The following is a 24,148-nucleotide window of genomic DNA, read 5'->3' as shown; positions in this document are numbered from 1 at the left end:
CCCTGGCAGCACGTGCTGTGTGCTGGGTGGGTTAGAGCCCTACAGCCCAACACAGCCCAGTGGAAGGACATCAGTGCTGTTACACATCCACCTTAGCTTGAAGTTGGGTCTTTAGGTTCTGTAAGTTTTGTTGCTTTCAAGGGGGAAAATAAGAGCATAAGGGTCCTTGTTCCTCTTCATGCCCATTCCTTCTCACTCCCATTGTTTCCTCATTACTTTTGTGGCTTTCAGTCTTCTCCCTATCCTCAGAAATGCTGAGTGGTTCTTCCCTTCCCATTCCCTAAGGTGTCCCCTTCCCAAACCCTCTTTACACCTTTTTTCTCTTCCTTTGATCCCTTTCATTTTCCTTTCTGGCCACCCATTGTTCCCATCCTTTCTACCTCTGAGATTCCCAACTGTGGCAGATTTCCACGTTCCTCATCCTTACTCCTGCTAACTGCAGAGCTTTAACCTCTTGAAAACAACCTCTTAGTCTCCCATATCCTTTAAGCTGTTGCATCTGGAAGCTGGGGGTGACACAGCTGCGGTGGCAGAAGGGACCTCTAGCAAACTGCCCACTCCCAGGCTTCCACTGCAGCCTCATAATGAAGCTCTCCCTCTGCTCCTCAGCTGCCAGGTCAAAGGGTGGGGTTGTTTGGTTTTTTTCCTATTTGGGGGATAGCTCTGAGGGTATTTTGAATATTGCATCCACTGCCATTCATTGGTTATCCCTGAACTGCTCTGATCCCAAAGGAAAGGAAATCAAATGCAACTGTGTTGATCCCGGGTTTGCTGCTTTTATCCTTCAAAAGGCATTTAAGAAGTCACGCGCATATGGCAGCAAAGAACCATCACAGAAAAGGATCGCATGTTGCACAGTAAATATTGACAGATATGCAGCAGATATCTGTCCCACTTCTTTATTTTGCTCTCTCTCTCTTCCTCTCTTCATTCTTCTATCTCAACAGCCGGCCCTGTTTCTGCTTTCTTCCATCTGGCAGCTCTCACAATAATCTCACCCACCTGTTAAATGAGAGAACGTCAAGTTAAATTTACAGCAGGGCCTGGAAACAGGATGCTACAGAAAAGTATTTTAATTAAAATCCTCTAATTGAATGCATGCTTCCTTGTGAAAAGGGAGCTGCCAAGAAGGGCTTGATGTCACCACCTCTACCCCCATTTGCCACAAAAGGAGAGCAATTAAAACCAGCTCTCAAGGTGGAAAGAGGAAAGGGCATTTCCAGGGAGCTTTCCAGGGTCACCCTTGCAAAACTGTTGGATGGTTCATGGGAGGCTTTTGCCATTTCACCAGAATCAGAGGTGAAGATGGTACAACAGCTGCACTGCTTCTGTCAGGCACTTTGCAGAGTAAGAATCTGTGTAAGGATGGGGCAATATCTGTGTGAAACCTGAATTCTGGATAGAAATATGACAAACATAAGTCCTGTCTGATGTAGAGATCACCGCTGCACAAACTCTCCTGGGAACACTGTGCCCTGCTTTGCTAGGCAATCAAGTAGGATTGTAAGACCTGGTTTGCTGAAATAGACACAAGAATGGAGAGAAAAAGAGTTGATATGGAAAGGAAGATGGCAAGACACATCAAGAGGCAAATTTCTGGAGTTCCCATCCAGAGAGTCTGGATGACCACACCTGGTGCAGCTGTTCTATAGCTCCAGGCACAGCCCAGAGAGACAGAAATAACAGGGTGGGTAGGCCTAAAGAGCCAAAGGTGGGAGGCAGGAGGAAGTATTTAGGGAGAAGAGGGAATTAGCAAGTGCTGTAGAACTGCGTCACTGCCATGTAACTCTAGCTCTTCTAAATACTATGCAAATCCATCAACACCATATACTTCCTGTAAGCACGAAACCTCTGACTTTTCTTTCCTTGTTAGACAGTGGTTGGCTGTTGTGAAAAGCAAGTTACAGAGGATAAATTGCACAGCACATGCCTCTACCTGAAGGCACAGTGATACCAATAACAATTAGTGACATTCTGCAATATTTACAGGTTTTTCCATTAAGCTGCCCACAGCACGTGGAGGGGAAGTTTGGCACCACCTCATTCCTGTGCCTCCAGGCTGGTAAAGGTCATTTCCCGCAGGCCTCAGGTCACAGAGCAGAGAAGTTCCCGGCACCCTCAGGTGTTAGCCAGCCCTCCTTCCTTGACAACAGAGAATCCTTTCATAAAACACATTTATTTTACATTTTGATATTTTAATGCTTCATTGGCCTATTTAGAAATTGGAAAATCTTACATCCCCTCTTGAGAAATCTGGCAGGCGCGTTTGGCTCATGCTGGGAAAGCAAAACCACTGGCAAACCCTCCAGCCTTCACTAAAATTTAAAAAGGACAGTCCAAGTGTTAAAGGCATTTTGAAAAGGGATTCCCTTTGGGAGTGCTGGGGACTCAAAGAATGAAGACCTAGAGAATAATAAATTTTTTTACACAGGAAACTCTGAGTTGCAAGGATGCCTTCCAAGACAAAAAATACAGCCCCCCAAAATGGTACACAGGTCAGGGGTCTAGGGTAATGGAGAATAGAAAAGCCAAATCTTTTGCCCTAAGCTTTTTGAGTCTCACCCACATACTTAGCATCAGCTCTAAGAGAAAGTGTTGTAGAGAGCAGTAACAGTTTGCACACCAGGAGCAGCATTTGCCTGTCCTTCAGCAACTCACATCACCAAACATGCTCTGGAACATGCTTGAGCATTGCTTTATTGATGAGGAGAAGAGCTGGTGGAGCAGGAGGGCAGGGCCAGCACTGCAGATGTGGGTAGGCTAAGAGTAGGGACAGTGGCTGGAGAAATGCTCTTCAGATGGATTGGAAAAGAACTCCTGGGAATAGAGACGACTCCGCCAGGCAGAGCTCAAAATGAATATTTTCAGACACATAACATCTTCTGCAACCCAAGATAATGGCAATGATGCTAAGCATGTGTTTTAAAGATGCTTAGCATGTGTTTTAAAGGAACACCTAATGAAAATGTACACTGGCTGAAGAACAATTCTAGTCTTAAACTAGCATATGAAAATGGAGAAATGCCCTTGAGAACTGAACAATGTTTTTGTAAAATCATTTGCTTTAGATCTGTATGAACTGCAGTGTGCTACAAAAGGTATTTAAATGAGCTTGGAAGTGGGGTTCAGATCCTCAGCTGATGAAACATTTATTTAGTTTGCAAAACTTGCATTTTATTTTCTAAGAAATCTCAGGAGTTTGCAGGCATAAAATGAAATATTAAAATTCTGCCTAAAATCCTTTAAATAACCTACAGCATCACGAGTGTTCAGCCATTCACCTAATTTGGACCATATGAACCTTTTAAGTAATTTTCAAGCAGTCGGAAGGCAACAGCTCAGGAGCAAGAGACAGCAAAGTAGAGCTGGTGCCACACCACAAGCCTTGCACAGTGTGCTCAGAGTGCCAGGAATATCCTCTCCTGCCCAGTTGTTATCAGGCTGTTAAGCTGATATATAAAAGAGTGAGAAGTGTTGTCACTTGCAGCTGGGGATCAACAAGGCTGATTGAGCTCCAGAGCAGTGGCTATAAGTAGAAGAGTCAGTGTTATTTTCAAGGAAGTTTTAAAAGTGGAATAAAAGATAGAAATAAAGAAATAAACAGGGATTCAGGGAGAGCAAGACTGAAGGGAAATTCCCTGCAAACATTTAGGCATTCTCTGATGTTGGTGATAGAGAAAAGGTAAATATGAGCAGTCACAGAGACTGTGTAAGACCCTGTTGGTGTTCTAATGAAGGAAACACCTGGGTTCAAGCAGTGCCCAGCTGAGGAGCTGTCTGCAAGGGGAGATGAGACAGGTCAGTGGTGGCTGTTTTGGGTCTCCTGGTAAAGCTCAGCCCTGTGCTGCAGCTGACCTAGAGAAGTGGGGGCTTCTCTAGGTGCTCCTAAGAGACAACCATGCCAGCATGCAGGGAGGGCATCTGGCTGCCTTCTTGTGGCTTTTGGCAGCCCCAGTAATCACAGGCAGAGTCTGAGAAAGAAGTGGCAACCGAGCTGGCCACTCATTCTCGAAGCTGTCACTCTGAGCTGGATGTGACACCAAGCTGTGTGGCCAGAGCCCTGTGTGGGTGTGAGAAGCTGGCCCTGTCTCTGTCAGCCTACATCTGCTCTCTGGGGACCCATCTCCAGTTTCTAATGCTGCCAGGCTGGTGTTCCTCACTGCTCCACTGACTGCTTCTAAGGAAAATGTTAATCATGGGGATTAGTTACAAAGAAAAGACTGTGAAGCCCAAACCACTCAGGTTTGCAGCATTGCTACTGGCACACTCCTGAGCTTGAAGCACGTCAGAGTCACCACTATCAGATAAATGAGTGTAATGTTTCTGTTGAGGGAGCACTGAATTTTGCAAATATTAAGGTTTTAATGGAATAACTCATCTAGTGTGAGTGCATCTCTGGGGATAGCACATTGGCAAACATGGAGAGGAAGCCAGAGCTAAGGGTACTCTGGAATGCCACGGAAAAGCCCTGGGAGTCACCCACATTGTGACATCATCAAAGGGCTCATTTGAAGATATAAACCTCTGGGTTGCATACAGCTGCAGATGGATCTGTGCCCACTGCTAGAATGTATCAAAGTGCTTGAACACTTCGGGCTGTTTGAGATCTGGAGAGGCCAGGAGCATTTCCCATTGCTTAGCAGTTGCTTATCCTTCTCCTAGGAAGTGGGTGCCAGCTCCAGAGTGGGCTGGACCCATCATTCCATTCCTAACCTGCAGCTGCAACCACCCATCCCTCTGCCTGCCAAGGGTCATGTCCTACAGGGATTAGTCTTGGAAACCTGATAATGGAAGGAGGAATCCCAGGTGTTGTCGGGGGAAAGTTTTACTCTTTCCCTAGCAAAAGAGAGACAGAGGGTATTGGAATTTTTGTCACATAGTGTAAGTTCACAGGTTATTTTGGTGACCAGCTGTCACCAAAGCCAAGCTGTGTTGCTGGACTCTAGGAACATCTTCAATTTTTCTTGCACTTTTGAAAGCTGATGAAGAACTGGGTGCTCCCAATCCCATCAATGTCCTCTGTGACTCTTTTTCGGAGTTGGTGGTGGACTTGCTCCTTGATAGTGGTGACCAAGAGAAGGGAAGCAGCCCCAACCCCTCCAAGGCTCTTCCCGCAATCTTTCTCACAATTTTCCTCAATGATATGCACCCCTCATCTCCTCTGCAGCTCTTTGCCATTCACATCCTCGTTCTGGACCATTCTCTTCTTGCATCATGCTTCTCTAAGCTCCATCAAACTCACCCATGTCATTGACATCTTGGCCGAGGACTGTCTCAATCCAAAGTTACTGGGGACAGCTCTCTGTTGGTCAAGAGTCTGTAGCATAGGTTGGAAGATGGAGCTGTTTTAGTATTGTTGATTCCCTCAGCAGATCCTGAGGGAAAAACATCAATATTGGATAATTCAGGACACATTAGACATGGTCCTCTCTCGTGTTCTTTGCTTGGGCTCCCTGCTTTCTCCTGAAGGTTGCTCAGCCTTTTCTCAGACTTTCCTCTCTCTTCAATGACTTTTGCTTTTCTTTATCCTTCCCAGTATTTTCTCCCTGGTGTTCAGATAATAATGAGTAAATTATCTAAACTGAAAAGAAAAGAAAAAATAATGAGTCTCAAAAACCACCCTCATGATAATGTCCGTTTACAATTATAGAAAAAGCTAATCTTGAGCTGTACAAATCTTGGAGAAAGACTCAAAAACAAACTGCATATGAAACTGCAAAAAGGGTGGAGGGGGAAGAAAAAGGAAAATGCATGACAAATCCACATGAAGTGTCCCAGACAGCTTTTGTCTGCACAGAAATGGTTTTATGGGATTCTCTGCAGAAAAAGGAACAAAAAAATTAAGGAGTTGGGTTCAAAAGATCAAGTTGCATTTTCATTGATCTCAGACTTGTAAGAGCTGCCTCATCAATCACAGTTGCTTAAAAATTCCTATTAATGGCCTCAAGTGCTGGGGCTGCCCATATGGTTCATCTTTGTAGCATTTGAGCAACTCCCTGGGAGCAGTATGAGATCTGTCAGTGTCAGAGCCAGGCACTCTGTGCTCATCCCTGCATTCCCACAAGTGGTGTAAGGAGAATAACTATCACTGCAAGCCTGAGGAGCTCCACTCCAGGACACGAGGACCAACAGAGGATGAGAAAAGAATAAATAATTTGGCTTTCAGGGACACTGGAGAGCTGAAGACCTGTGTGAAAGTCCCAGTGTGTAGTCCAGGGGGTGTACAGGGACAGCTTCAAGCCAAGGTGCTGCATGGCATTGCACAGCAGTGAACACTGTCTGCTCCCAAGGAGCTGAGAAGAACATGGTTGGTGGAGGCTTTCAGACTGGACAGGAAAAATTCACAGGAGTTTCCCCCAACATTATTCTGAATTATGTGATTAACTCTGGGGTAGGCTGGAAGCCTTGCCAGGTACAGCTGGAGCTTGTCCTGTCCTGAGCAGCAAAGTGAGCGTGGTGCTCAGACAGAGCTCTGTAGGTGTCCAGGTAGGGGCTGTGCCTGTCCCTGCTGCCTTGTGCCCTTGGGCATCTCACATGCTTTGAGGTTGGCTGCTGCTCTTGGCACTGGACATCCCTAATAGTACGGGTAGAATAGTAGGAATGCTCTTGATGAGCACATCTCCCCTATTCCAGAGGACTATCCCATCTAGCCAAACTGACTTCATGCCCTTCATGCTGTCAGTTTTCCTTGGGGAAAATTCAGATCCAAAATTCAACAAATCTGTCTCTCAAATGGGAAAAATATTTTCTTTGTAGTAAGTTCTCCTTCTTTCTTGTATTGGAGAATTGTCATGATGACACATTTTTAAACTGGTTCTTCAACTCAAGTCCACATTGGATTTAAGTAACAACAAAATAACTCAGAAAATACTGAAAATAACACTGAAAATAACTGTGCCTGACTTTGGTAAGAGTTAAAGCATTCACTTTGCCACTGTTGTCCCAGAAGCTGACTTGTGTTTCAGAGGCACGGAACAACTCTCCTGGGAGGAAAGATTGAGAGAGTGGAGCTATTGATCCTAGAAAAGAGAAGGCTCTTTGGAGACCCTATAGCAGCCTTCCAGCACCTAAAGGGGGCCCACAAGAAAGGTGGGGACAGACATTTTAGTAGGGTCCGTTGCAATATGAAAAGGGGCAATGGTTTTAAACTAAATGAGGGTAGATATGAACTAGATATATGGCAGACCTGTTGTTTGGGTTTTCTAAAGTGAGGGTGGTGAAACACTAGGAGAGGTTGCCCAGAGAAGTGGTGGATGCCCTATTGGTGGATGCCCTATACCTGGAAATATTCACAGTCAGGTCTGACAGGTTTCTGAGCACCCCGGTCTAGTTGAAGATGTCCCTGCTTATTACAGGGGGTAAAACTAGATGACTTTTAAAGGACCCTTCCAACTCAAACCACTCTATGATTCTAAGATAGGTGTAGTTGGACAGTTTTTGGAATCTGAAATAAGCACCAGGGACCAGCAGATTGCTGCTTTCATTGAGAAGTTTCAATGTGAGCCATGACAGTTGACATATTTGTTAACCATGCTACTCTTATTGGAATGGAATAAAGCTGAATTGAGTGAAATTCAGGTTGGATGTCAGGAAAATGTTCTTCACTGGTGCTCAGTCACTAGAAGAGGCTCCCCAGGGAAGTGATCACAGTGCCAAGCCTCTAGAAAGAGCATCTGTATGATGCTCTCTTTCATGTATTCCTGAGAGGAGCAGGGTGTTGGAATTGATGATCTCTATGGGTCCTTCCAAGTTGAGATATTCTACACTTCTGAGCTGTGGCAGAGCAAGTAGGAGCCATCAATACTGCCAGGAGGTCCTTTGAGTTTGCAGGGTCTTGCTGTAGAGAAATCTGCAAGGGGAGAAGAACATTCGCAATCCCTGCTCCCCTTGTGCTTTTGGTTTACCCCCAAAGGCATCACAGTTTATTAAAAAAGGTAAATACCCCCAAAGGCATCACAGTTTATTAGAAAAGGTAAATGCCTGTACCTGAATGAGGCCAGTAGAGTGTCAGAGAATGATCACTTCTTCTTCATGTGGGCTGAGGGTTACAGGGATGCAAAGCTCAGCTCCCGCTCATGCCATGCCAGGGCTGAGTGAAGGAGAACATCCTCAGGTCTGAGCACAGACAGAATGAGTGATGCCATGAGAAAAATCACATGCCCCAGAAGCAGCAGAGCTGACATGTCAGCAGCACCAACCCCTGCTCTTCAGAGAGCCAGGCTGCCACAGGGAAGTGCTTCCAAGCAGGATTAAAGTTAAACTGGTTGGACTGAGGTCTGCCACGTCTCAGGGACATGCACACTCATTCTTTGTATGCCCCCTGCACACATGGACCCTCACAGTTCCTGTACAATTGAGCAATGCTGAATTTCAGCACACATCCACTATTTCACACATTTTCACCTAATCTCATACGCTTCGGCAACCAATTTTTGAGGGACAATAGAGTTTTTTCCCTGACTTTTCTGGATGTCTTTGCCTTGTTAGTTCTATGAGGTTTCTCTCTTTGTAGCTTCAAATAAGGCATTCTGATTATTTTCACCTGGCTAGTTTGATCCTGCATTGTACTTACAGGAGCAAGAATATTTTTTCTGGTGGCTGCCTCAGGATCCCGGCAAGATGCCACAGTCTGTTAGATGAGAAATGGTGACCTCATGGATAGGGGAAGGGAAAAGAGGGGGCAAGACTCAATTTTTGGTTTTCTACATTTAAATCCCATCAGGCTTTGTGTTTTCATTTCAAATTCTTTCCAAAATACTGTATCTATTTTCTTCCAAGATACTATGGCTGAAATGACTTTATGCTTTGCCTCTGATGATTATTTTTTTAAACCAAAAGAAATTATTTGTTTTCTGAAGGAACTAAAACTTATCCAATAAAAAGTACACAGAAATAAAGAAGAAAAAAAGGGTAATAATGAAGTGCTGTAGAAATCAGCAAGTCACAAAAGAGTTAAAGTTCCTTACACGTGGCCAAGTTAAATAAGACCTAGAGGGACACATGGTTCTCCCCACAGCACCCCCTGAACTCTGGGGTGTGGGCTTGTGAAATGCCTGGGAGGCAAAGTTGGCCCCCATTGTGTCTTGTTTAATTTGGCTGCTTGAAGTACTCACTTTTTTTTGTAATTTGGCTCTTCCTGCAGTTCTCACACCTTCCTTTAACATAAATGTCCTTTACATTTTCAACGTGCCTTTCCCCAGCCCTCCATTCCATATTGTTTGAGCAACTGCCTCTTTTTCCCTGTGCACCTACACGTGGCTGCTGGCACAGGGCTGTGTTTACCCACACACAGAGGGAGAATCAAACCAAACTGCAGAGCACCACCAGCACAAGTGTTGTGTTTCCAGGGTGCACTTCTCACCTCCACAGTCTCGTAAGGAGCCAGGACTTGCATCGAGGAGATTTCTGCTGGCCAGCAGCAGGACTGCTCTGCAGCAGCACACAATGATGAAGTTTTCCTGCCTGTGCATTGCAGCCTCAGCTGGAAATTCTTCCACCACCCCCTTGCCACGGGTCGGTGATAAAATACTGAGCTTGGTCCCACTAAGCCTGCGTGTCTGGGTTGTGTTGCAACAGTGATGGGAAAAATACAGCTCAGACTTGACACCTGTGCTTGTGGTGTCAGCCATCACACAGCATGCTCTTCCCTCCATCTGACTTTAATATTAAAGTATAAATTGAGCTACATTACATTTATACTGTGCCAAGTTGGCAAAGATGGGGACTTTGTCAATGTTTCTGCCAGTGATAACAGTTTTGCAATAATGCAGCAGAGACTGGCACACACAGCCAAGAGCAAGTCCTCTTTTTGGTTTACTCACTGTAAAATGGGGATACAATGCTTTGACCAGCAAGGGAGCTACAGGGATTTCACAGTTATTCTCTAACTGCTTTGGCCATGGAAAGCTGAAGATAAATTTTGAAGCACTGTCACAAAAAGGAGGTTACAGGGTTTTCCCTCTGACTATACAGAGAGAAAAAAAAAAGTTTAAAAACTTATCAACATAAAATGGAATTTAATACAAATTTTAAGATTTTCTTTTGTTGTTATATGCAAGTCTGTATTTAGGCATAAATGCCCAACAAATTTGCTGAAAAACGAACAACTTATTCTTACACTGAAGGAGATGAGTTTCTACTTGCTGCATTAGAAATGTGTTCACTCTAAAGTATGTCTATGTGTGAAAAGGCAAAGCCCCAGGTGGGTGAAGGAAATGCAGGAATAGAAGACATTCCAGCTGCTGAGACCTGACACCTTTGGGAGCACATCCACTCATGTCACTGCAGACTCTCTCTCAGGAGCAGCTGGGTCAAGGACACCTTGTCCATGTCTCAGGACATTGTTGAGGACAGAGCTTCCATTTTACTCTGTACACCACCAAAATATTCATGGGGAAAAGGCTCTGTCTGCAATGACTATGGGATTCAACACTGGCAGCCAATAACATTTTTCTTTCCATTATTGCTGTGAAAATAATTTTTTAAAAAGGACCATAAGGAAATCTGAAAAAATGCAGTAAGAAACCAGTGAAACCAGGAAATGGAAATGGATGGCTGGACAATTTGGGATTGCTACAGGCAGGTCTGGTTCAGTGGGATTTGCTGGGTTGCTGCTTTGCTGGCCTGGGAGATACATCAGAAGATTATATTTTAAAATCATAAATAATCTCATTATATTGCAGCTGCCAGCATTCTGGGAAACATGGGTAAAAGTAGAGCAGAACTGAGTTTAAGGAACCCCCCAGTGGCACAATTGTGGCAACAGATGAAGGGAGAAAATAACATAGATATTACGGATGGACGAACACAGAGAATTTTTTAGGCTTGGATTCAAGCTCAATTGAAATTAAGCATGCCTGCTTGCCCTGTAAGGGTAACTAACCCATGGGTGCTGTCACTCCTTCTGCTGTAGAAGTGTTGGGCACTAGCACTGGGCATCCAGTCCACCCAGGTCCACAGCCCATCCAGGTCCAGTCCACCCAGGTCCACAGCCCACCGACCCCATAGACTTCCCCGAGGTTCACAGCTGCAACTCTGTTCCACACAGCTAAATTCAACTTGAAAAGCCATTCTATTCAATATTCCCCTTGCATTTCCTTTCCCTTCTATTGTTCTGTCTTCTCTTCAGACCTTGCATAGTATGAAAAGTAAATCACTGCTGAAACAGAGTGTCAGGGGCTGTCCTGAACGTGGGTCACATGGATTTGCATGAGGCTGTGACTGCATTTCTTACCAATATCTCACTGGTGTCGATACAATGAACATGGAATAGTCTACCAGCTCAGACCTGAAAGAGATGGACATCAAAGGATCCCTTCCCATCAGGTATCATGGCACTCATAGGGTGAATATGGTCCAGATATTAGAAAGGAGAAGCCTGAGAACTAAGGCCATATGACAGCTAAGCCTTGCTCCATCTCTCTGCCTCTTTTTTGTGCTATTTATAAGCCTGACTTGACAGCTTGATCTATGGTCATGTTAGGCAGATATTTCCAGCCCTACATTTGTCTTATAGCATTACAGGACCTCCCAACCATGTCCTTTGGGGTGGGAAACACAGGTTCCAGAATTATTTAGCTCTCCAGTTTGGATTTTTGCATGAGTAGACCTGCAACAGGAGTCAGGGTCTTCATATTTTTTGACAGAAAGGAAGCATGATAAATCAAGAATGATTACAAAACAGATTTTTATCTCCACAATTTCTTTGGATCAGATTGTTTCCTTCCCAGATCATGGCAGTGATGGAAAAATCTTTCCAAGTCACAGGGGCAGACATCATCTCAGTAGATGACTCCTAACATTTCATGGTGGTTTTGTCACCCTAAATAAGGAAAGAACAATTAGGCTTTGCCTAAAACCATTTATGTTGGTGTATAGGAAATGTAACCAGTTTGTTGTGCTTTCAATTGTGTCTAATGATTTGTTGTGATAAACAGTGCCTGAAATTGTGTGTACAGCATAAAAAACAAATATAATACAACACATTTCACATTGAAGAAGTGACTGTGTTTCCTTTCAAAGGTTCATTTTTCTGTTGATATGACTTTTATCTGTGTGGTCAGAAGCTAGAGCATCTCAAGCTCCTTGGATCCATCCAAGAAGGAAAGCAGCTTATTATTCATTACCTAAAAGTAACTGAGCTACTCACAGAATATCTTTTCAGACTATGCTGTTTTTTTTGCTATGTGACCATAGCCAATTATCTCTTGGTTTGGATGCGTAAACTTTATATATCTCTTTTTTAAATACAGGTTTCTTCATGTAAGACCAAGCTTCTTTTACATAATCTTTGGGGGTTTTTTTTCCTTTTCTCAGTTCACCAAATTTTTGTGTTGGTTTCCTTTGGTCTCCTAGAAAACTTGACTTTGTAATGTTTACAGAGTTAGGAGTTGGAGTATTTTATGGATAATACTACAGCTGTAGGAACTCATGTAAAAAAGTACAATATTGTATAAAAGTGGAAGAGATTTTTATTTATTAAAAAAAAATGACACTGCCAACTCACACATGGAACCCACAAGCTCCAAAATTTATGTCTCCAAGTATTCTGGAGTGATTGCCATTGAAACATCTTCATCTTCTGGCTTTCTTTTCACTGGTGATAACTTATTGACATTTGGACAGATCTTGTATATATTTCAGGAGTCACAGGTATTGAACTTTAACCTTTGAATTTTTGTTAATTATCCACTGTAAATCTTGGGTGACATTGCTGCACTTGTCTTCTCCTTCCGTGACATTGCTGCACTTGTCTTCTCCTTCCCCAATTTGGGTAACTTGCTAGCAAATCTAGACTTCTTGTTGGGGTTACAGTGAGAGAAATGCCACAGCAGTGCACTGCAGTCTCACTGCCACTCTCCCATTGCTGCTTGCAGGGTTTCTGCTGGTGAGCCACCTGTGCTGTAATTTGGTGAAAGCAACACATTCCTCAGAGCTTACCAGTTTCACTGCCATTGATCATATCCCTGGCTATCAGAAATTACAGGCCACTCTGTGCACCCTTGCTCTCTTGTTCCTCTAATGCCTTTCCACACCCCTCTGCATTCATGCTGCCTTCTAATGAATCTTTGTATTTCTGTATACAGATTTTTGCATGGCAACATAATATAAACCAGAGAGAACAGTGCTGGCCCTGGCTTGGATGGCTGGCAGGATAAATCCATTTTATGCAGGGTTAATTGTACTGCAACTTGTTCCAGCTTTACTGAGAGAGACAGATGCAGGTGATTACATCATGTCTGCAATCACTAAACCACATCACCTCTTTAATATAGCCCAGAGACTGCAGTTTTCCTTTGTGCCTGTTCCTGGGTTGGTTACACCAACCTAATGCACTGTATTCACCTGCAATTACCTGACTGCACATTAAGGGAAATGTTACAAACCAGCTCAGGTAGGAAAAGAACCCAAGACCATGTCAACCTCTCTGCAAGTCACTGGGCACCCCTGATTCTTACAGTGGAAACACTGGGAAGACTGTGAGTGCTGCAGAATGTCCCCAGGGCTGCCATCAGTGTAGTCTGGAGGGAGAAGTCTCAGCCACAGGCTCCTTCACTGACAATAACTATGTGAGCACAGCTCCAGGTTTATTAACAGCTGAACCAGCTTCTTGGCTGAAGCAGCAGCACCCCCTCCATCATCCTAAGAAGGGCAATGCCCTGAGCTGTGCACAGTGCTGGATGCTTAAGGGCAGACACGGCTAAACAGAGCCTAGCACTGCTCCTGGAAGCATCTGAGGATAGTCCACAGAAGTCACTCTATCCAATGTCAGAGCTTCCAAAATGCTCAACAAATTCAGAACATTACTGGAATAAGAACAGCATTTGTAGGAACATCAACCAGTGTAAAATTACATGCTCCTAATCCTTCTCCCCCACAGCACGCAATGAGTTCCTCACTGAGTCAGAAAAGAAGCGAGCCCAGTGCTCCAGAGATGGGCTATTGCACAACTCACCCCACTGTGGAGGTTTATCACTCCTCCTAAAATCAGCTGGTGCTGACCACTGTCCAGCACAGAAGCCATGCTCACCAACATGCTGTCAGAACATAACCGTGTGCAGTGTCCATGGGAACTGCTCTTTTCCAGCCTCTTCCTCTGTTCAGACAGGCTAGAACTGTTGGAGGGCTTTATAGCAGAAAAGAGCTGATATTTGAAGAGCTGTACACTGCTCCTGTAATTTGTGGCCCTGTCGCGCCTCTGGGGTGATAAGCAACTGTGACTGATATGGAGAAGTAACACTTGGAAGGAGTTATATGTATTTTAGTTATATTCTATGCAGTTTCCTAGATAGCAATTACACACGAACGATAAGAAGCAGTGAGAAAACTGAGTGAGCCACTTTTCCAGCAGAAGTTTTGTGGGTCAGCATGAGGCTACAGAAGCCCGTCCCAGCTGACCCACAGAGAAGCTCTCAGAAATGGTCGCATCTGTGGATTCAAAATGCTGGGCTACAGACTTGGCCAAAAAGTTTGCTCCTGCAGTCTGCCTCTCTGTAGAAGAAAAAGTGCTGAAGGAGTCAGATGTTCCCAGGACAGGAACTGGCTTATTTATAGCAAACTGTCCCTTGGCCACACCAGCACCCTCCTCATGAAGTCCTGTCATTGCTTTTATAGCTGCATTTCTACTACATCCGTGGCATGCAATGGGCATGCTCAGGCATTCCTCTGCCCAGCCCTTGGATGCATTTTCATGTTGTTGTTTCATTTATAGTGATGCCCAACAAGCAGCATCCAGCAAAACTGATCTGCTAGTGCTGATCTCACATGGGATTGCTCTAGGTCAATGCAGCTATTCCAGTTGGGGGAAAAATAATCTGAAGACTTTTTAATGGCAGATGCTATCTGTCAGCCCTCACCCATCTCAGTAAAGCTTCAATTAGTATGCAATAAATGAGGTGCTGTAGCAGATCATCTTCTGCAATTTTTGCTGTAGTGTCTTGTAAGGCCCCCAAAAATAGAAAACACTTCCCAAAGCATTAACTTTGCCAATTCAATTCAGCAAGCTCTAAGCCCATTCAATTTTAAGTTACTCAAAATTCCCCTAAGAGGGAATTAGAAGAAGAAAGAAAGACAAAAAAGACATAGAAAAGGACAAATATGGCCACCACTCCTGGTCCTGCAGTGTTCAGCTGATAGAAGTTACAAGAGGATGTAGGGTCAAGACACGTCCTTGCTGCATGCCCTAGGTTTCATGCCCTTTGGCTTTCCTGGGCCCTTCCTTCATGTGGAACTTCTGGTCATTTTTAGAGCTGGACTAGGGACTCCAGAGATTAATGCATTGCCTCTGGTGTGCCAGGGATTAACAGCCGCTGCCAGGCTGGAATTCAGGCTCTAGGAATAGGGTGGGCAGGGCAGGGCATCCCCTCTCCAGGGCAAGACCCGACCTGTCCTTACCCCTCACACACACACACAGAATGCAATGCTTCCAGCCTATCACATTCTTCAGAGAATGTCACAGCCTGTACAACTTAATTTACATTTATGTTTGTGCCCTGAACATTTTGCTTTAGCACATAGTGCTTACATTTCCTCCAGGAACACTGTGTTACACTGATTTGCAGTGTCCTGGCATTGCTGAGCTGCACTGACTGTGGTAATATTTATGTCCTGTGCCTGTCAGTGTGCTAAGGAATGAAGCTAAATAAATTCTGTAGAGCTTGCAAACCCACCCTGATTATTTTTGTGCCATTCTTTTCATTTCTGTTACAAGTTGTTAGGTTTGCACTTGGAACAGGCTGTGTTGTAAGATAAGGGCTGTCCTATCATTTCCATTACTCCTTCTGTGATTTGGATTCAGCTTTTACAAAGGGATGCTTCTTCAGAGAGGTAGAGAGGTACATGGTATTTGACCTTTTAAATTTGCAGCATCAAACTGGGAGATACAGAGCCTTCTTTTCTCCTGGACTGGAAACCAGAGGCCTGCATGGGCTGAGGCCCAATGGGCCAGCCCAGGAGAGGTGGAGTTGAGACCTCCCAGTTTCTGCACCTCTGGGTGGATCCTCTGATGTTTAATAACATTCATATGCCAGAGGAAACTTGTGGTTGGGGACTTGCATGCAGGACACCTGTTCCTTGTGTGGCTTCTCTGAATCAGATGTTACATGGTGGCCCTCCCTGGACTGGGAAAATTAATAAGGTCCCTGCCCTCCTGCACTGTCTAAAGAAATATGTGAGAACTTCCATCCCAAAGCTGCTTAAAGCTGGCCAAAGCATTCAAATGTTCGTGGTGAAGTAGGGAAGGAAGGAAGGAAGGGGACAGGAACCACAGCACTGCTGCCTCTGCCACCCACACACACATGCTGTCCAAATGAGCCATCAAAGGGCTCCTGGATCAGAGAGGACCATGCCAGGAGGGCTCCCAAGCCCTGTGGTCAGGGCAGTCACCCAAGGAAGGGGAGCCTGCTGGGGGTGGCTGCTGGGTGTTCCGCAACCCGGGCTGCCCACCAGGCCAGCTGGACCTGGGTAATCTCACACTGATCCCAGTGCACCTCTCCCATTCTCCCATGCTATCACCTCCCTCTGGGAAGCCCCAGCAAGAAGTGGGAAATGGCTCAGGGCCTTGTGGCCATACCTGGGTGACAGGGAGGGAAGACCCACACCTGGATCCACCTCAAATACAATGCTCACGTCGTCTTTCTGGGGTGGTATCAAGGCCTTAAGCAGGTTATCTGCTCAGGGGAGTGTTACCCTTGTGCACCTAAACAAGCACTAAATAAATAATTTTAACAAATTTGTCCCATTATTTCTGATACTGCCCTCCAAACACTGCTCTGGTTTCACTTTGCACAGTGACTGCCAAGGAAAAAGTGTAATATTTTTTACCCATTTCACTATTACCTTGTTTTTAATCCTTATAAACTGTCAATGCAACTTTCACACCAAGTACTATTTGTGTACCTACAACTTTACATCTTGGAACAGGGAAGCCTCTCATTTTTTTTTCCTATTTTTTTCAGTTTTGATACTGACTATTCTGACCCTGCAGCAACAAAACGCTAAGGAATAACTACTATCTAGATATCTAAAATCTCTCATTTTATTTATGTGCCTCATAAGAGTTAAATAAATATGTCTAGAAATAAGGTCCATGAATGCTTACCCTGGGGTCAATATGCTTCATACCAAAAGAAATTTCAATTTGTACTAATGCAGTAAGATTTTCTGAAGAATATGGTTGGATCAGGGGAAAAAGTACTCAGTAACATGAAGGATCACACTGCTGAAGAGTCTGGGTGACCATTCCAAAGCTCCTACCCATGGATTCCTATGAAAATGTGTGGAAATTTAGATACTAGTTCTTCACACTAATATTCAAGTTGTGACCTGCATATGTATTTTGCTTTTTGAGCTATTGTTTCCAGTGATCATTTTTATTCTGTTTTTATTTTGTTGGGGGTTTTTTTGCTTAATCCAAATTAGACACATGTATTTTGATGCAGACAATGATTTTGATTTTGTTAAGTCTCTTCTTCTAGCTGAAATACAGACTGATTCACAAAGACTTAAATTGATTAAATAAGAAAGAGCAATCTAATGCAAAGAGCCAGCAGAAGAAAATACTGGTTCGTGAAACATACTATTAACCTGTGGAAATTTCTGCCATAAAAAGAAATTTAACCCAAAAGCAAACATCAAAGCACAGGTTGAAGAGCATTTCTAAAAGATTCTGAAAGGATTTTAGAAAGGCTCTACAACTGTCTGGTCAAGATTAAACCAATAATTCATTATTAGGGGTAAACAAAAGCCAACAAGGTGAAGGACAGATTGTCCCCACCCATAATGCCCCCTACCCTTTTCAGCAGCATCCAAGGCCAGACACAGTAAAAGTCAGAATACAGTCAGACAGACTAGCACAGAGCTGGGAATGGCATTGGTATATTTATCTTCCCTTGTAAAAACAAAAATAAAGAAATGCTTGAAGAATTGATCTTTAAAGGTCTTTCTACCTTTCTGGTGCTTTTTCAATTCAGAGGAGAAGAAGTTTATTGACACAAGGAAAGCTGTAAACTCTGCAGCCATAACTTACAGCCAGGTTTAAAGAGGCTTCAGCCTCCCACAGCTTTCAGCATTAATGTCTCAATCTCATATTAGAATTGTAGTGCAAATAAAAAACTGACACATACCCCCAAATTGCATTTTTAAATGATTTTTATATTATAAATAAATTATATTGCTATTTTTAAGTGTCATTTACTATACTAACTATAAAAAATTGTTCTGAAGAGCTTCTTCAATAATCAAGGTAACAACTCAAGCTGTTTTTAAGAGACACTTCCTGTGAAGAAGACAACTTACAAACTCCAAGGACTCAATTTTTAAAATTTCTTGAGAAGACAGAATTTTTATTTTTATCGCAGTATTGCCTGGACTTCACAATCTGGCACCATATCTTCACCCCTTCTGTTGTGCAAACACATGTGGCAGTATTTTTAAAATGTCTGTCTTGAGAAAACCACTGAGGAAGCCTCACAGACAGAGAAGAACACAGAAGGAACAATTGCAAAGATTTATTTAGTGCTTTCTGTGCTTGGCACTTAGAAACAGAGTTCCGTGCATAGGGCAAATCTTTATACAGCTTTTTCTTCATACATATTTTACATACCATTTTTATTGCCCTCTTTTATATTCATAATATTGAATACCCCACTAGGCATATAAATACATTTATCTACAACACCTCACAACAACTCTCAATAATATCTGTATTCTGTTACTTGGTATTTGCATTTTCACACAACTTAAATGCATAGCTTGCACCAAGCTACAATTGTTTTCTTATTTTTAAAGGATTTGAAGAGAAAAAAAGGGAAAAAAAAGAACAAGGAAAAAAACAGAAAATAAAGATGTTAAAAGGCAATGATCTATTTGGTTAAACAGAGACCATGTGGCAGGTGGAAGGTTGGCAAATACTCAACCTCACTGTTTCTGAAATGCTAATGGTTTTCTACGGCAACTCTCGCATGCAAGGTCAGCTGCACTCCTGCAGAGCTCTCTTTTCTCATCACTCTTCCCCATGAGCTCAGTCTGGACAGTTTCTTCCCAGTGGGATGAGTGCTGTGGGAGACACCCATTCCCCACAAAGGCTGTCATCCATTCCGTTTCACTGCGTTACTTCCAGTCAAGCCAACAGGAGCTGAGCCCCCTCCCCCATTCACCTTCCCAAAGTTCCATCCCCGCTTCTGTCTGAGGCTCACTTGAGAGCTAAAACTTTTCTCTCCTCTCTCTCCCTCCTCCATCTGCAGGCTGGGTGCTGGTGAGCTCGACCTCCATAAAGAAACAGCCAGCTGGGCAGAGCCATGGTGAGAATGAGAAGCCTCTTCAGAAGAAGCTGCAGCTCCTCAGTGCCATTCCTGTGCTACAGTGGAAGGAAGACCCACAGGCCTTGCTGGTTTCAGTAATGGCCTGAGCCACTCTGGCAATGAGAAATTGTCTGGGAAAAGGGAGGTCTTTTGACCGTTGGGCAGTGCAGCTTCAGAGGATGAAGCCCTGGGAGACTGCCCTTCTTCAGTACTTGGAGGGGACAGCACAGGGAATGGATCCCTCCACGCTGAAAGCTCACACTGCCTACAGTTAATGCATAAAACAGTAAATTCAGCTGCTTCTCTCCAGCTCCTCGTTAAATTCATGCCCTCTTCTCTGCAATGTCCAGGAAAAGCAGATGCTCTGTGCCAGTCTGGAGGCCCTGGGCTACAAGAAGCGGCGATGGCTGTCAGTCAAGGCTCTCCAGAAGGTTTTGGGGCACACACCTAGATGGCTTATGTTCTTGTTTATCGTTACAACACTAGTTCCACTATAAGTTTGAAGGCAAAAGAGTACTGGGATGGGTTCACCCCTGGGAAGGATGAAGGTCCGGCTGCCTTTGATGCCGAGGAGAGGCAAGGCTTGTTAGACCATGTGCACAGACATCTGTGAGGAGGAGCCCTGCACCGCTCCGTACTGCCTGTTGTCACAGGCCGCCCCTGTCTGCTGGTTGCTGGAGGGAGGGCTGATCATGTGCATCCCATGATCCATCCCCGTGGAAAGGTATTGCCTCTCTCCAAAGGCCCCACTGGAGGGGGAAGAGCAGAGTAAAGTGCTTTGGGAGGTGGTGAGTTTCTCTGGGCTTGCCGCCAGCCTGGGGGAAGCAGGGAAATTGTATCCATAGAGGTTGTAGGGATTGTGCAGGGAGAAGGCATTGTAGGAGCTCTGCTGCATGTGGCCGCCACCAAACATGTGTGAGGAGGAGGAGGTGGAGGCAGGGTTGCCTGCTTGCATGACATACTGAAACTGGGAGCTGGGGAAAGATCCCAGCTGGCCGCTGTACGCCTCCATCTTGCTGTTGCTGGGCAGGGAGGAAGGAGCCGGCATTCCTGAGATCAAGGAGGGAGTCCTCTGAGGCATGAAGGTTTCGGAGGGCTGCGAGGCAGAAGCGCTGCTGCTCTGCAGCCGGTTGTAGCCCCCGTCGCTCAGCCCTGGGTAGCTCTGCAGCGCTGCCATGTTGCTTCTGGCGCAGGGAGGATAATCAGACAGGTTGAGGTTGCAAAGCTGACTCTCCCGGCAGCCAACATTGAAAGTGTTGGGGGCCAGATGGAAGGCTGGAGGAGAGCAGGATGGGGAGAGAAGGTGAGAAGAAGCAGATGGTGATGGGGTCCCCGTGCTGGAGGTGGTCGGGGACGTTCCTGTGCTGCCTCCTGCAAAACAAAACACATGGGAGGATGTTCAGCACCCAGAACTACATCTGCAAATTGAGACAGCCTCATTGGAAAGCTTAGTTCAATAAAGAAGCAAGGGTGGTAAAATGGCCACTGGAAAACTCAGCCTTTCTTGGCAAGGGCCCTTGCTTTATTAATAGCATCCCTCAGTCTTTCTTTCTGCTTTTTTGTTACGACTTTGTATTTCAACAGACATTTTATTCCCTTTTAAAATGGGAGAGGGAAGCAAGCCTACCACAGAGTAACCCAAGGCACTGGGAAAGCTGCGAGGAATGATGGTTCCATCAGTCAAGAGACCTGCCATTTCCAGGCATATTTATCTAGTTATCTTTTGGGAGAAAAAAAAAATTTAAAAAAGGTAATTTGGTAATTTCTCCTCTCTCCTGGTCTGCAGGAAGATCCCCAGTCAGTGAACTGTATGGTCCCACTCCAAACACGCTTTATCATCTGTTCAGGGGCTTGCGGTGGGAAGTGGCTGAGAGCGTGTTGGACTTTGCACTATTCAGCATTTTTGTCAGCTGGCTCACGGTGCAGCAGCACTGATTTAAGCCAGAAGTAACACTAAAATGAAGGGACACAGTTTCAAGCTATATCCTGCTCCACAGAGTGCAGAAAGGGGACGTGTCAGGATTTTCAATCATGTGCGTAAAATTTAAAAGGGATTCCATATGTTGTACCACTGATGTTAACAAAATATTGATATATATGCATGTCTGTAGTATCAGCGCGTTATACAATATTTATGCTACAAATGATGGAATTGACCATTCTGCACAGCAGGGATGCTCACATGTTCTGACCTGGGAAAATAATACTGTGTAATACTACCAAGAATGGTAGCAAACTGAAAGTGAGTGTTATGAAAAAGATGATGGCATAATTTTGAGCTTAAGAAGTGATTATTTATAGGCAACATTCTGAATTGGAGGAAGCTTCCTCAAAAAACCAGGAAAATCAGTTCTGTGCTTAAAAGAATTGAGTTTTCTGATGTGAAAACTCTTCTTTTCATTTGATTATTCTCTTTGTACAAGATTCCCTTTCTGCATTAGGGCAACTAACACTGGAGACTCTTGTAAAATGACCAAAGAAGTGCTAGTGAAAAAATTTGACCAGGGAATAAACAGACCCAGAGGAACTGGGAAGCAGCATTTCCAACAAGGTAGAAGATTACAGATGAGAGGCAAAGGCAATTGAAAAGATAGTGTTTGAATGGGCAGGTGAAATTTCACCAAGGCAGAGATTGCACACTGAGGATCAAAAATAAGGGACAACTTTTTCTTGTATCATCTTACATGGAAAAAATCCAGCAGGATTTTGAAACCAATCTAGGTCTGCTGCTGAAGAAAAAAAAAAAAAAAAAAGAAAGGAATAATTTAATGCAGTGTTGCTTGATGAAAAGAGAATAGGTGATGCTAGGTGTTAAGAGATGCACTAGAAAGATGTGTTCTGTGTCAGTACATAATGGTGAAAATTAAAGTGAGATTATATCTGACTCTTTCTGACACATCTAGGGTGAAATAGAATGGGGAGTGAAAACCTTGAAACAGTAATAATATTTGTGATTTTTTTTATTTTAATTTTTTTTTAACCCAGATTCAGAAAAAAAGAAGAAAAACAGCACTGGGTAAGCACATCCTGGAGTGATGGCTGTTGATCCAGGCAACTCTAACAGAAAGGCAAATTTCTGTGTTGCCAAGTCAGATCAGTCTTCCGATTACCAGCCATGGGGAGGAATGCTTACCAGTTATTGCTGAGCCACTGACTCCTTTTGTCATTCATTCCAAAGCATAAAAGAGAAGCATTGCATCAAGTCTCCATTAAAATAAATGACAGAAACTGAATTTTCAAATGCCACCATGGACTCTGCTTTCACTTCTTGACAATACAGAAATGTTCAAACTTGCTTACGCATTTTAGTTCCAGAGTTCAAAGGCTTGTTGTGTAAGTTTCTAATTTAGAATTTATTTTAAAGGCTACACTTTCCTGGTTCATTTAATGTCTCTGTCAGACAACCTTGGGCTATTTTGGCTGTGGTAAGTAAAGATGGCACCTCCTTCAGCCTTTGTCTCTGTCTCCCTTTCACAGGTTGTCAATACTGCAGTAGGATCAGCAGAAGGGAAGGTTGGCTTTTACACAAGTAGTTCCACTCCAGTCTGTTTTAGCTGCAATTGCTGAAAAAGGCGAGATTGAACACAACTACAGACGACTCAGACTACTGAGTTTTTTGTTAGCCCTGCAGTAAATAGCACAACCTCTAACAGGGAGAACAGGCAGACAGCTGAATCCATGTACCATCTTCTAGTTATCCAAGACCAAAATATAGAGATCAAACAATCACAAAACAAATACAGCACAAAGTGAGATATATTTAGACCACAGTAATCCCGCTTTTGACTCTTTACACCATTTATTTCATGAACAAACTGCAGAAAGTGACTCCCTTGCCGATAGTGTCTGGAGAATAAGTGAAAATTCATATGTATATATGTATGAGTATTTAATGATGTTTGAAATAAAACATATAGAATAAATTATTAAATACAATGTCTTAATTTCAGTCTTCCTTTGCCCTAGAGCTAAACGTTATCAACTCAGTAGGAGAAAAGTGCACACACCGGTTACCAGGGAGAGATGTCATTAATTACCACTGTAAACAGCCAGCTGTGAGTTCCCTTACTAAACTGAACCACCAGTGTTAAAAAGCACAGGTTCAGACTGTGAATTCCTACCTATTCCTGAATTTTCCAAATATGTTTGCTTACAAGAATTTCCTAACAAGCAAGTTCTTAACTTTGCCAACCTTGTTTTGAAACTTTAAAGCTTTATGTTTTCTTCATTTTTTCTATTAATTCTAGTTAATAGAATTAATAGAAGCCTTGAGTTTTTAACATGTTCACAGATATGGGTATATCACTCTCTCACTTTCTCTAGAGGATATATTACAGTCTGTGACTTACATGGCTGTCAAAGATACTCAGAAGACAATCTAGAAAGAATATAGAGGTGAGTCCTTCATCCTGCTTGTTGGAATAAGGATCCTTAAAATGTGACATGAGGGTACAGAGAGATCTGCTTGTCTAATTTGCATTTAAATTGGGTGTCATTAGACTTTATTCATCTGCTGAGAAGCTACAATCCAGTTGTACCCACAATTGAGGCTTTGGCTACACAGAGTAAGTTTTGCTTCTTAGCAGGTTCAATGGTTTCTTAATAGTTCCAAAACTGAGAATTGCATATTTCAGTCACCTCCACATTGCACATTTGGACATCACCTCCAAAGAAGGATTGAGTGATTCTACTTGGAATAATCCCTATTTGCAGGCAAACAGGAAAACCCTGAAGTAACAACACAACAGTTAGGAAACAGAATAAAAAAGATTTTTCTTTTTCTCTGTAACTTCAAAATGATGAGGTAAGAGATCCATCAATGTGAGCAAGTACCAAACCTGACAAGTCTC

General features: G+C 43.6%; 1 protein-coding gene across 1 annotated transcript in view; it reads right to left on the bottom strand.

The window, feature by feature from the left end:
• Window positions 1-19,884: 19,884 nt before the first annotated feature.
• Window positions 19,885-24,148, bottom strand: part of TBX15 (T-box transcription factor 15) — an 88,358-nt gene continuing 84,094 nt past the window's right edge. Inside the window, exon 8 of the mRNA XM_058018433.1 lies at window positions 19,885-20,669. Coding sequence (XP_057874416.1) covers window positions 19,885-20,669 — 785 coding nt within the window. The remainder of the gene's footprint in view (window positions 20,670-24,148) is intronic.

Source organism: Melospiza georgiana, chromosome 2, assembly GCF_028018845.1.
Source record: "Melospiza georgiana isolate bMelGeo1 chromosome 2, bMelGeo1.pri, whole genome shotgun sequence".
Lineage (NCBI taxonomy): Eukaryota > Metazoa > Chordata > Aves > Passeriformes > Passerellidae > Melospiza > Melospiza georgiana.
This window is presented reverse-complemented; position numbering and strand designations above follow the sequence as displayed.